Source organism: Pelophylax lessonae (assembly GCF_965119305.1).
Source record: "Pelophylax lessonae genome assembly, chromosome: 6".
NCBI classification, from domain to species: Eukaryota; Metazoa; Chordata; class Amphibia; order Anura; family Ranidae; genus Pelophylax; species Pelophylax lessonae.
Genome location: NC_138773.1, coordinates 260802228 through 260816533, shown reverse-complemented (window position 1 = coordinate 260816533; position 14306 = coordinate 260802228). Strand labels below are relative to the sequence as shown.

At 40.7% G+C, this 14306-nt stretch overlaps 1 protein-coding gene across 1 annotated transcript in view; it reads left to right on the top strand.

Annotated features, from left to right (window-relative positions):
• The window catches only part of COL28A1 (collagen type XXVIII alpha 1 chain), a gene marked incomplete at both ends in the record, with an annotated part of 119163 nt that overhangs the window by 85959 nt on the left and 18898 nt on the right, over positions 1 to 14306 (top strand). The window contains 8 exons of the mRNA XM_082259978.1: positions 1872 to 1940; positions 4663 to 4731; positions 4820 to 4888; positions 5151 to 5219; positions 11901 to 11969; positions 12063 to 12143; positions 12610 to 12645; positions 12951 to 12987. Of these exons, the coding sequence (XP_082116104.1) occupies positions 1872 to 1940; positions 4663 to 4731; positions 4820 to 4888; positions 5151 to 5219; positions 11901 to 11969; positions 12063 to 12143; positions 12610 to 12645; positions 12951 to 12987 (499 nt within the window). The remainder of the gene's footprint in view (positions 1 to 1871; positions 1941 to 4662; positions 4732 to 4819; positions 4889 to 5150; positions 5220 to 11900; positions 11970 to 12062; positions 12144 to 12609; positions 12646 to 12950; positions 12988 to 14306) is intronic.

Below are 14306 nucleotides of genomic sequence, written 5' to 3'. Positions count from 1 at the left end.
ATGTTTGTTTTTACTTTTTGAGTAGTTTTGTACCCTATTTATGAATTGTCCCCAGATCAGGAATTCAAGACACCACATCTCAGTTCTAACATAAGATATAGGAGCATAGATTGAGTGACTTTTGAAGGGGCCATGAAATTTTGGACCTATATGATATAGTTTTGTTAAACTTTTAGTAGAAATTATAATTTAAAACAGGCCACAATGCATAAATAGACAGATACTAACCTACAGTGATATTAAACACACACTGTTTAATTTTCATTGTCCCTTCACTTTCTGTATGTGGATGATGACACTGTAATTATAAAAAAAAAAAAAAAACATCCGAGTACCTTTTTCCTAGTTGATTTACAGCTGTCACATTATCCAGCTCTTACCTAGCCTGTCTGCAAGGAAACATCTGCAAAGGAGGAGCTTCTATTCCTCTACTGTTGGTCACATGTTCATAATTAAAAAAAACAGCCTTTGGAATACAGAGTAAAAATTAATAATTAATATCAATAAACTGTTTTTCATTTAAATAAAATACATACTTGAAATCTAATCTTTATTATTTTTTGGCAATTATATGGTGTGGGCGGATTTCTGGCAGTCACAAGTTGTTTCACACCCCTCCAGCTTGTGTATTAGAAGAGGGAGTTGAAGCCTTCATCAATCTACATGTAATATCCCGCCACCAATGTGTTTAGCTGGTACATGGGCATGGGGATGGAGGGAAGGAGTGGGCTGTCATTTACCATTGTGTATACACTCATGTGTGACTCTATAGTCACATGGGCTGCTCAGATGTGATAGGGAGGAAAGGCTCAGCATAGAAACTCACTGAAAACTGAGCATGTGCAGAGCTGCCAACACTACTCTGCAAAACCCCTAACTGAATTGGGGACATGGACAGACAGAAAGTGGAGATAGAGAATAGCAGGATCAACCAGGTTTTTTTTTGCAGATTACAGAAAACAAACCTCATAATGACTGAGTGAGTATGAACAGTATTTAATACACCATTTATTGATAGTTTTTTATAATGTGGGTTTAGTAACACTTTAATATTTTAAAGAGAAGCTCCAGTAAAATATCTGAAAATTAAAAGTCACCAGCTACAAAAACTGTAAACAAACACTCAAATGTCCCAGGATCCGCTGTGCCCACCCAAGCAGTTTTTTCCACCAGTCTTCGGTCCCTGATGCTGGCATCTTAACTGTGGGCACCCAGCTGTGACAGCTTGCTGCTTCACAGCTGTCTGCCCACTGTACATGCCCAAGCTTTTTGAATGGTCCAGCAGTATTTTGGGACCTGTAATTGTGGGGAACATCTGCTTGGATCGCTTAGGTGATCAGAACAAAAGTGGGACCCATCAAAAACAGTAAGTAATGTGTAAGTGTAACATTTGCAGGTATTTATTACTGTACCTGGCAATAACTTCAACTGATTTTCTTTCCAGAAGGACAGCACCATCTATGTTTAGCCATCATCCAGGGTCAGCATTGCTTCCTGGACTGAGCTGCTGATTTAAAGATGACACAATCATGTATTCTTAGTGCCTCTACTGTTCTAGGATGTGCTCTGTTTGGCACAATTTATCTCCTGCTGAAGCCCCTTACCTTGTGACTTGCTACAAAGTTACAATGTTGCAGTCTGATCATTGTGAGAGAGAGGACTAAAAATGCTTCCTTCTGCCTACTGCCGAATGACTAAATAATTTCAGCCAGACAAAGTCACTTGACTGGAATTAAACTATTGTTTTTTTTTTAATACCTGTATGTATATTTTAACATGTTAGGAATGTATTTATGGAGACTTGTTAAATTACTAAAAGACCAATTTTAAAAAGTGTGCCTCTGTTCCTAAAACTGAATATCCTTCTGTAGGGTGATAGAGGAAGTCCAGGACCACCCGGACCATACGGACCAAAGGGCGATGGATTTGCAGGACCACCTGTGAGTAAAATATTTTGTTTTGTGTTTGGATGAATTAGCAACAGAATTAAGTCTAGTCTACCACTGCATGAATGAAACAGATGGGTTAATTTACTAAAGGCAAATAGACTGTGCACTTTGCAAGTGCAGTGCCTTCGGAGTTTTGCAAATGAAGGAAAGCTTCACTTTGCAAAGAATACCCAATCACATGCAAGGGAAGCAGAACAATACTTTTTGCTTGCACGTGATTGGATGATGGAAGTCAGCAGAACTCCATCTCATTTACTAAGCTCTGGAGGAGCTGTATTTGCAACAGTTTTTGCCTTTAGTAAACCAACCCCTCTGAATCTGTTTGCCAGTGTTACATCAGTGGGATGGATAGGGACAAAAAGAAAACAAAGGGGACGATTTGTTAAAATTGGTGCACACATCCGGTGCTGTGCATAGTAACCAATCAATCTATTATTTTTTTTCGTCAAAGCTTAATTAAACAAGCTGAAGTTAGAAGTGGATTGGTTACTATGCACAGCTGCCCCAGATTCTGTGTGCACCAGTTTTAGAAAATTTCCTCCAAAGTGTATTTGACAACAGTACCAAATTCCATAGACTGGGAGGGATGACCTCACTGAAAATGAGAATGGTTTATTTCTTCCTGTGATTTGGATCAGAAACAGAAATATATAGAATAGCAATTTAAAAGGTTACACCAGTGGATGGTTATCCTGTACCTCAAATATCTTTTAAGACGTAGGCTAAAAAATGATTTGTACTTCAAATTGCCTTTTATCCATCTGATGTCAGACCTACAGATGTACTGAAATATAAACTGCAAATGTTTCCAGAAAAATGGGAATAAGACTTTCCAGTTTATCAAAGCTATTTAACCACTTGCTGACTGCTCACAGTATATTTACTGCGGCAGTCGGCCCCGGCCAGGCAGGGTGACGTAGGTCTACGTCACTCGCCTGTCACTCCTTCTAGAGCCAATAGCGGGCGAACGCACGCCCGCCGAGGCGCGCGCCCGCCTCAGCTCGTTCACGGAGGAGTGCGGGAGTGTGACTGGCGGACCCGATGTCCGCCGGTCACACTACGATCGCCGGTACAGCGGGAGAAAGACAGAGCGGCTTATGTAAACAAGCCGCCTGTCAGTTCTCCCTGTGTAAAAATGAAGATCTTTGTTGATCTTTGTTTTTACACCAATAGCAATGTCCCACTACAGTTAGAAGCACGCCCCTAGGACACACTTAACCCCTCCCTGTCCAATACAGTTAACCCCTTCCCTGCCAGTGTCATTTTTGCAGTAACAGTGCATATATATAGCACTGATTACTGCAGTAATGTCACTGGTACCCCCAAAAGTGTCAAAAATGTCAGTCAAGGGTCCGATCTGTCCGCTGCAATGTCGCAGTACCGCAAAAAAAATCGCAGATCGCCGCCATTACTCGTTAAAAAAAAACACCAAAAATGACAAAAATCTTTCCCTTTGTTAGTAAACGCGATAACTTTTGCGCAAACCAATCAAAATACGCTTTTTGCGATTTTTTTTTACCAAACATAGGTAGCGTAAAACAAATTGGCCGAAAATGTTAAAAAATTTTGATTTTTACATTTTTTTGGGGGGGAATTTCATATAAAAAAAAGTGAAAAATATTGTTATTTTTGCAAAAATTACGCTATTTTTTTGTTTATAGCACATGATCAAAAATCGCACAGGTGATCAAATACCACCAAAAGAAAGCTCTGTTTGTGGGAAAAAAAGGACGCGAAATTAGTTTAGGTACAGCTTTGCACGACCGCGCAATTGTCCGTTAAAGTTACGCAGTAAAAAATCGCCCTGGTCTTTTAGCAGGAAAATCCTCCGGTGGTAAAGTGGTTAAAAAGTTGCTACATTTTCCCACATATTTCCTATATAGAGTGTTTTTTGTTTTTCCTCTTAGCCCCTACATATTTACCCTGTTTTGTTCTCTACTCCCCCACACACCATCACAAGTTATTAGAAAATCCTGAAAAAAAATATCTGTCTGCTGCATTCATCTTTCCCTGCAAAACGTATTTCCAACACGGAAATCACAACATTACATTGCTGTGACACACAAAAAAGTTTCAATGTATCTGTCAGTCAGCTCCTCTGCAACTAGGTTACACACAGTTGGATTCCCAAACACATTGCTTGTTTAATCAGTCTTGGGATAGTTAAACACTTCAGGAGCAGAGCAAGTTTTGTAGTCACAATATACTGTGTCCTTATGTATTGTGGAGAGCAGTGTCCACCAATCACCCTATGATCCTTGCACTAGTTTCTGACATTGCAACCTGGCCAGTGGATTGACAATCCACTGTATTGGAAACGATCCATGATGATGTACTCCTTGACAAAGGTCATAATACCATCTAAGAGTATGCATAACTTGGGTTTAGAACCACTGGTATGCACCATCTGCCAAGCAGAAAGAAAGTCAAATCCCTCCATATATTTTGCAAAATAAAATCTGTACACTTATCAGAAAAGTGTTCTCAAATACCCTGGTATCTCGTGATGTAACTGGACTCTTAGCACTGAGTTCATGATGTTTGTGTGCTCTAATAGCCAACCACTTAGCCACAATGTCTGCTTTATTGTAAAGTCTACACCCATCCAGTCAGTGTTGTCTAATCCCTAGGTAGTTGTTTTTATTCTCCTTCCCTACACCTCTGATTACTTGTTTACCATAATTATTTCTCTTAAAATTGTCTTTTTAATTAGGGAATGCCAGGGCTTCCAGGACCAACAGGTGAACCAGGTCCAGAAGGGTTTGGATTACCAGGACCAAAGGTACAGTTTAAAAAATGCATGTGAGTAGTTACTCATTCTCATTTTCTTATGAGCACATAAAGTGAATGAGCCTTAATGTCATCCTTAGGGTGATCCAGGTTTCAGAGGTCCTATTGGTCTACCAGGTCCTCCAGGTGAAGGATTACAAGGACCAAAAGTAAGTAATCTTTTTAAAATTCAGCATAGGGAAATATGGCATCATCTGCACAGATTTATTTCAGCAATTCAACATTCTACATCCATATTAGTTTACAGCTTTTATTATATCATTTGACTATAAATATATGATGTCATACCACTTGCTACTAATTATTTTAGCCTTTAGTCATTTGATTTGGCAAAATCAGAACAAATATTTCCATTATTTTCTTCCAAAATTGAAAACTATTCTAATAATCTACCTGTTTGTTGTTTCAAAGGGAAATCTAGGAAAATCTGGTCTCCCTGGCCCTCAGGGTCCCCCTGGTGAAGGCATTCAGGGATCAAAGGTAAGATGGAACCTTGTACTAATTGTTTTTGTTTGTGAATAGTGATATGTTTTAAGGGCAGTGATCAACAGTGTATCAGCATGTTTATTAGTTGCTCTGGACCATCAATCTGAGGATTAGCTCTGACCCAGAGTAAAAAAGTGCTTCATTCCATATCATTATTGCACCAACAGAAATATATTTCTATACTTCCTGTACAAAGATGCCTACCCAAAGATGACACAGTAATGTAAATCCTGATACCTGTGCAGTTATGTTCTGCCATCTATGCACTGAAAGTCTGATCTCTATAACTGGTCCAGTTGTGGTGAGTTAGCTTTACTTACAGTCTCAGTAGCTTGGCAGGCAGTGGCTTGATCCAAAGGACATGCTGCTGATCATATAAAGTTTTAAACCAAAAAGTTGTGAAGATCATAACAGATGAACATCAAATAGGTCAAAATATCTAAGTGTGCCTTGCTCCAGCACAATACAGCACATGAATGTATTGAATACAACGCATAGTGATGAATGGAGACTAAAGCACGAAGAAGAAGAACTGTGAGACTAACAGCATTTCCTAGCTACAGCGTGATAAAAGAACAACATTATTTAAAGGAGAACAAACAACAATGCAAGTGTACCATGATACTCCCTGTCAAAATCTATGGTTTCAAATATTAAACAATTGAAAATCAAGTCCAAATATTAAGAGAAGGGGAGGTGTGGCCAGCGCGGGACCGTGATGGATGCCTAATCCAGAGCTCCGGCATCCAGCAGATCTATCCAGCCATCCACCACTGAAACGACAGAATCCACACACCATCTGCCTGTATCTCGCCCTCTGCCTATCCAGCAATGTCCAGGAAGCGCAAGGAGGAGAAGGGACCTCGCAAACTGACAGCTTTCTTCCCCCCTCCACCTCGAGGCGGTCAACAAGATGGCGCCTCCGGTCCAGGCCTTGCTGCCTCTGAGGGGGGACGGGACACTACACTGACCTTCCGGAGGAGCCTTCCAATGGGGAACATCACCTTGCAGGTACCCTTTCTCCCCCAAAATCGACCCCCACAAGCCCTTCCTGCAGCAGCCCAGCAAAATCCAGGCTGAGGCTGGAAGTTAGTGACCAGGCCTCAGACACAGGCCGCACCTCTCATCCCCTACATCATGAGATCTTAGAACAATGTCCCATAGCATCATTCCCTACTACAAACCAGCCTGTACTAGACACCACACTTAAGGAGATGCTGCTCTCTCTCCATGCATCCCTGCAAACTGATATTGTGTCTCTCACTAGAAAATTCACTGCAGAAGTGTTCTCCCTAGGAGACAGGGTCCACAATATGGAAACATCAATGTCAGATATGACTACTACAGTCAATGACCTGGTAGAGGCTCATGAAGAGGAAAGACACTGGTTAAGAGCTAAAATCGCAGACCTTGAAGATTTCTCCAGGAGGAACAACCTCAAGCTGCATGGCATCCCTGAATCAGTACAACAGGCTGACCTAAATGGATTTGCCACTGACCTATGCTCAGTCATACTACCTGGAGCGACCCCCCTTGATCTCTCACGATTGATCGCATACACAGGGTCACTAAGCCGTCTTTTCTCCCACAAGCGACACCACGAGATGTACTCCTGCGAGTGCACTTCTACCAGTCTAAAGATGCAATCATTGCTAAAGCCAGGACCGTAGGACAGCTCCCTGACCCATACTCCAACATCCAGATATATGCTGACCTGTCCAAGCACACCCTAAACCTAAGGAGACAGCTGTCTACCATAACAAAGGCACTAAGGAATCATAACCTTCCCTATAAATGGAAACATCCATCTAAGATTACAGTGGAGAGGAACGGCTCATCTCACATAATTACTTCTCTGGAAAAAGGCCTGGACCTACTTCATTCTTGGGGAATCATCCCAAATATTAAGAGAATACTCTATTTCAGGAATACCTGAAAGAGGCAAAACAAGAGAATAATAATGCAAATATTAATGTACTATAAAACTACCGGTATATGTAAGGGTCACAGAAGACAGTCCATAAGTCTATCTTCAGAGTGTAAAGCAGCAACATGCACTAGTACATCTTGTGTTACCTCCCTTTGAACCAAGTCATTGGTTTAGAAGACAAATTCCCTTCCTTTGGCAAAATAAATACTAGTTAGTTGATAGCCCTGAAGTAGAGTTGTGCTGATTCTTCCTTAATCACCTTGACTTTTACCTTTCCATCATTGCTTGGCACACTCTTTGTAATGAGAGCGATCGGCCAATGGCTGCGGTTCCTTTTCTTTCAAAAGGACTATTACTCCCACTTGTAGGTTCGGTTTGCTAGTTTGCCATCTACCATGACGTTGAAGGTTGCAAAAATACTCCTTCTTTCAATGGCTACAGAAGACATTGACAACGTGCTGAACTTGCTTGTGGTGATGTCAAACCAGCAGTGCAGTGATGTGATGTTGACGTGGAAAAATACAGGGATTCTGTTCCTCGCTGAACAGACTGGACTTCCTTATGCAATCTCCAACTGGAGGTGACTTGTCGTGATAAATCACTGGGTTCAGTTTGCAGAGCAGGCAATCCTTAGGAAGGTTCTAAGGTTTTAAGGAGTCCATTCATTTTCCTAATCTTTTGTGAATGCACTTCATGTTGAACACATTGAATGATTACTTATTCTGCTTGTAGGTTTTCCTAGATGGTGGGAGGGCCTTTACAGATGTCCCATCCGTGACACTCTTTATTTTCCTCAGTATTGGTTCAAAATTGATGAGCAGCCTTGATAAGTTGTGCAATAGCTTGTACAACAGAAGACCAGTTTGAAAGATATTTAAAATGGTGGGAACTCAGCCTTTTGTTCGAGTTCACAGAAGTGTTGAGTGTATTGGTATTAGCTCTAATTTCCTTATCAGACTCAGAATTAATCAGTTCAAATGTAGAATTAGTGTACATTGTAATGAGTTTGTCGCTCTTGCAATACTGTCAGAACCTGAGGAAGTTTCTGTTGTCTTCTCGAACAATGAAACAATGGAACAGTTATTGAATGTTGGCCATAACAGCAAATGGTTCTTGTCTGAAGTGAAGCAAAACTCATATAAGGCCTGTTGCAAAGGACATCACTGAGGAAAAGACTTTCAAATCCAGGACTTCAGTCAAAGATCAGCCTGATCTGATTTGGCTTGTGAGGATGGTAAATGCCAAATCATGGGATGTGCCAACATTCCTCTCCTTCTTTGAGACGTGATGTAGGCTCAGCATGATTGCTCTCAAACACCTTTTGCATAAAATCAACAAGGTGTTTTTTTATCTCAGGTTTTCTTTTCTACTGTAAAGTAGAATTGCACTTCTGCATGCTGAACATTACATGGTAGTTTCTTTCTTGAGGCATGAAATGGTAATGGTGTGCCACCCAGCTGTTGAAATTGTCCTTGATAGAAATCTTTACTAGAAGTTTTTAGGAACTCCTTGTCTTCCATGGAGGCTTCCAGCTCATTATCTTTAGTTGTTACATCAAACACTGTGGTGACAACATTATCATCCCAGAAATAAAGGACCTTGTAATTATTCCTTTGTGTAAAGAACTGCTGCATCCCTTTACCACAAATTTTGTCTTTGACATGGTACTGAGGTGGGCACTGTTTAAAACATGTAATGCAACCATTTGGCAGGACACGTGTCTTGAAAGGAGACATTGTGGAAGACATCCTGACATTACCCAGACGGACGTTGCGTATGATGACCCAGCCTAGGTCCAGGCACTAGGCATATAGTGCATTATGTGGCTTGCTGGTTTGTGCCTTGTATACCCTTGGGATATCTCTGCTGAGAAGCAGGAGAAATCAGCATTTCTGGTATGTGGTTAGCTATTTCCCATAAGTGAGAGTGGCAAGAGGCAGATGCAGAAGTAGGGATTTCCTCTCCTGTTGGTTGGAATCTGGTTGCACTCATTGAGGGTGGGCAATGGTATTGCTACACTGTCAATCATGGGAGCTGCTTCAAGACTAGTGGCTCTCCTGTCTAAAACTGTATTAATGCCAGCACAGGTACCCATGGTGTATGGTCAGGCATCTCCTGTTATGTTTAACAGGGCAAAAAGCTTTGATCTACTAGTAGACCCGTTACTATGATCATCTAGAACAGTAAACAATCTTACAGCTTTTTCAGGTGGACCCTTGGGGTATTCAAAAACTATGCATATTTTGGCAGTGGATTTGTCACATCCACAGACATCTGTACATGTTGAGAAAACTGAAGTATGAGGCATTGTTTGATGAAGGCTTTGCCCTGGGAGGATTACCTGTAGATAATGTGGAACTGTCTTGAAATAGATGAAGCGCTTGCATGTGATCATCTCTGTCACATTCTATGCACTTAATAGTAGCTTTACAGTTTTTAATATGGTGTTCTGTGGAAGCACAGCATTTGAAGCAAACCCTAAATTTCTTTAAAAGCTCTCTGCGATCTTGTAAGGGTTTCTTTCTAAAACCGACACACACTTTCTAAGCAGGTGTGGTTTGTTATGTATGGAACATTGGTGATTTAGGTTCTCGATTTTTTTTTTTTGTTCTGATCAGTCTTTTTAGGGACATGTGTAGTTTCAGGTAGAATTAAAATCCTTTTCAGAGACACTGGACCTGTGCAGTCTCTATTTGAAATGCATGAGCTTGCAGGCGGACCAAGAGGGTTGGACTTCCCAACGGAGAAACTTTGATCATTCTCAGTATCTGAAATTCTCCTAATGAACTCACAAATGTATGAAAAGGGAGGAAAGGAAACTTTATTTTCTTCCATGTTCCTCGATCCAAGTGATGAACCTATGGCAGGGTTGTCAATGTGAATAGCTTTGAGTCTTTTGATACTTTCAGCAGATTGAGGACTTAGCCACCTGATAAGCACTTTAGTTGTGACATCTAGTTCACTGATAGTGGCTTTGAAGGTCAATTTCCAGCCTTGTTAGTTTTCAGGTTTGTCATCAAACTTGGTGAGACCTGTCTTGGCGAGCTCTCTATGAAACATGTATTTAGTGAACTGTGACATGTTTGTGTTTTTGGACTTGGACTAGATGCAGACCATGTGGAACAAAGTCAGTTACATTGGCTGGTCTGTTAAGATTTAGTGACTATGGTAGTATTGGTGGTGCAAAAGTGTTCATACCCGACACTGACACTGAAGTTGATTGCTATGTTGGGTAAATAAATTTCATACATGGCAATAGATTCCCAAAGCACTATGAGATAGCTGAGAAAACAGCACAACAAATGCTGAGTGCTTTGAGGCTTGATGTTTCTTATTGGAATATTACAGTACATGCAGCTATCCAGCAAGGGATAAGTTACTCCTCTGTTTCAGGCACCAGAGAGTCTAGATTTCTGCTTGAGCTAATGAGTTTTTTCAACAGGGGTGCAGTGAGAAAAAAGTTTTAAAAGGAACCTAAAGCTCCCCTTGCTGACTCAAAATGCAAATATTAAATATTTTTTTTTATATACCTAACTTTAAAAAAAAAAAAAATCTCAAATTTTATTATGAATAAATAAAGAAAATGTGTGCACAACACTTAACATTTTTTTCAAAACATGCAGATTTTTGAAGTTACCGATAGGCCTAATGCTTAGATCATTGTTATCTCTTGTGTTATATATCTGTTTTAGCAGTAAGAGAAAGAAAGAGTAGGAATGGTATAGGGTTCATAGAAACATAATTACATCTGTACCTCTGTAAGAAAAAAATAAAATATATTAATAACAATGTAGCGCTACCCCCCCCCCCCCCCCGAGGGAACTGCTGGTATTCTCCCAGATCTTTCCTTGTTTCAACCCCACAGCCAGGCACATAGTATTTGCCACAGCCAGGTGCACAACTTCCACTTGTTACTCCAATGACAAGTCTAGGGGTTGTGGTGTTTTTTCTTTTTTGTTTTATTTTAGTTTAGGAACTTGGATAGGGGAAGGGGATTTAGTGGGTTACTCCAATTGATCTATTCACACTTGAGGACAGCTTTCTTGGTAGAACTGTGTAGCAGACTACAGAAAGAAGCAAAGTCCAGACACCAGATGTTGTCCCCTTTAGCCCACACCCAGAAGCTGACTTCTAGCACCCAGAAGGAGATTCAGCAACACCAGTCTCTAGGACCTTGGGGGTCTGTACTCACAAGGTCACCTTTCTCTGTGATATCAGACAGGATCCATGGACATCCTTCCTCAGTCAGCTCTCAGGAGAACTCTAGGTTTCAGCATTCATGGTTCAGGCACTTAAGCCTCCCACCTGAGGCCGCATGGCAGCCTGTGCTGGGGAGAGGTGACAGGCACCCTCCCCAACTGGACCTCTCCTCTATGGAGAAAGACTCAGATCTCATGTGCTCACTAAATATAAATACCAGCACCCAACATGCTCAGAGGTACCACTCCCTGTAATTGACTCAGAGGGCATTCATATTCATGCTGCTGCTCTGCATGGGTCACGCCTGTTCACCCAGAACCTTCCAAGGTTGCCTGGATACAGAGGAGCCAATCACAGCAGCGGCACTGTGAGTCCCACAGGTTACCTTCACTAAGTAATTGTTACTTTCCTATTAAGCAGAAAATCATATGCTGTGTTTTACCTAGCAATCTCCTGTTAAGCAGGAGACCACACTATATAAACTAACTACATTCTAGCACCTATCTCGGAGGGTGCTACACTAACAACTGTAATTAACTTTTTAGGGAGAACAAGGATTTCAAGGTGTACCAGGACCTCGTGGGCCTCCAGGAGAAGGACTTCTGGGACCAAAGGTCAGGGCATAGTTTCATGCATTTAATATTTCTAATTGTAAATGTTGTCCTAAATAAAATCTTACAGTGAAATATAAAACTGCTGTTTTTCAGGGTGACCGTGGCTCTGTTGGCGAAAGAGGAAGAAAGGGAGATAAAGGTGATAGTGGAGACCCTGGATCCCCAGGAGAAACAGTAAGATATATACTGTCTCATATACCATTGAAGAAGCATGCAACAGAGTGATCAGAAAATGTTTGTCAAAACACACTCCAAATCGGATCTAAACCATTCAAATATAGTTGGCTGTACAAGCGTTAGGACTGTCCTGACCATTTAAGTAGTTCTAATCTGAAGGCTACAGTTTTTTACCTTAAAGCATTCCTTTCATTAAAGTAAAAAACACTTTTATGTTCATTCCCCCCCCCCCCCAGCCCCACCTAAATACATACCCAAGCCCAATTTCGATCTAGAGCTGTGCCCGAGAGTAGCAGCGCTGCTCTTTCTCCCTCCTCACAGGACAATCTAATACTCTCCAGTTTTAGTAAATAAACCCCTTTGCTGTATCTAAGAAATATGACTTTAGAAATTATCTTTAATAATTCTGTATACGCACAACAGCTACCTAATTCAACAGCAATCCAATATTTTCTTTTTATAGGGCAGACAAGGCACTAAAGGAGAAGCTGGGTTAACAGTAAGTATATCTTAGAGTATGAATGACTAGTCAAGCTGGCAAATGGACTTTAAGTAGAAAGTACAATGATTGAATGAAAAGTGCACTAATCGAAAGCAGCGACTAACAATCTTTTTTTGACTAACCTACTGTAGACTGCAATTTGACTGGATTCCATGCACTTTGTATAGTCATTACACTTTGTACTGCCTTATTAAATAAGCCCAAAAAACTTATGTCAGCTAGTATTAATGGAATGTACTTAAGATATGTTGCATATGATCAACTAACTATAGTCTGTTAAAGAGCTTTTTTTTATTACACAGAGAGAAGATATAATTAAGATGATAAAGGAAATCTGTGGTAAGTAAACATATTTATGTTAACAGCATATGTAAGGCCCCCTTACACATGGGGCAGGCTCCATTGGAGTTCACCTGCTCATCGGGGACTCTGTCTGCTAAACCCTGCTGCGTAGGTGGATGGCTGGTCTGTGTCCTCTCCGCTTATGCAGAGCAGACACAGACACAGCCCTTTCTCCTCTAGGGGCAGTTGAATGTAAATGTACACCGCCTATCAGTTTACACCCGACCATCTGATCCGCCAGATGGATAGGAAACAGATCCCCATCCATCTCTTTTTAGCCAATAGAATTGGATTGGATGTCAGCTGGTTTTAAAGGACACACCTGCTGCCTTATAGAGAAGACTAGCGGGTCCGATCTAGTTCACCCATAAAACTGAAAGGCAGACCTAATCAGTCCGCCCGTGTGAAAGGTCCCTTGCACCACAAGAAAATAGGCATTAGTAACATTATTAGTAGGTCATTTGCTTTCTTTTCATTTTACAGTGGAAAACGTTATTCGTATTCTAGATAACAAAGTTGATGTAACTCTACAGTTCAGTTGTGTTTTATGAAAAATTATAATTCATTTGCACTCCAAACACCTGTTTTTTCTACCACATTATTCTTCTAATTCAATCTCAACCTTTGTTTCTTTTGGGTCAGCTCAAATCTTGCCTCCTACAGTAGTCTGGATTATCTGTTTTTAGTTATCCCATTTCAATGCCCAAAATATCTGTGGAGCTTCATATCTCCTATTTCTTATGGAGCTTGCCATACAAAGTGCAATATTGCAAAGGTATGGTTAGTTTTTTACTAGGCCAGGTATAATACCACAAGTGGTGTTGCAACGATTATGTTTTATCAGACCAAGAAGTTGGGAAGAACACTTTTTTGGGTTTTTTTGGTGCATAATAGTCTATTTTATTATGTTCTAGGAATTTAGAACAATTACAGTTAATGGTAGAAGACTATGCTACCATAGGGGGTTATTTACTAAAGGCAAATCCACTGTGCACTACAAGTGCTCTGCGAGTGCACTTGGAAATGCACTTGGAATTGCAGTCACTGTAGACCTGAAGGGGACATGCAAGGAAAATAAAAAACAGCATTTTTGCTTGCACATGATTGGATTATAGAAATCAGCAGAGCTCCCCCTCATTTCAAATCTTCCCCTTAGATCTACAGCTACTGCACTTCCAAGTGCAATTGCAGTGCACAGTGGATTTGCCTTTAGTAAATAAACGCCATCGTGTAGTAACAAGGTAGCAGAGGAGGCATCTGATTTTAGGCCAATGGCATTAGGGGTTGCAACACTTTTACTTATATAAGAATATATG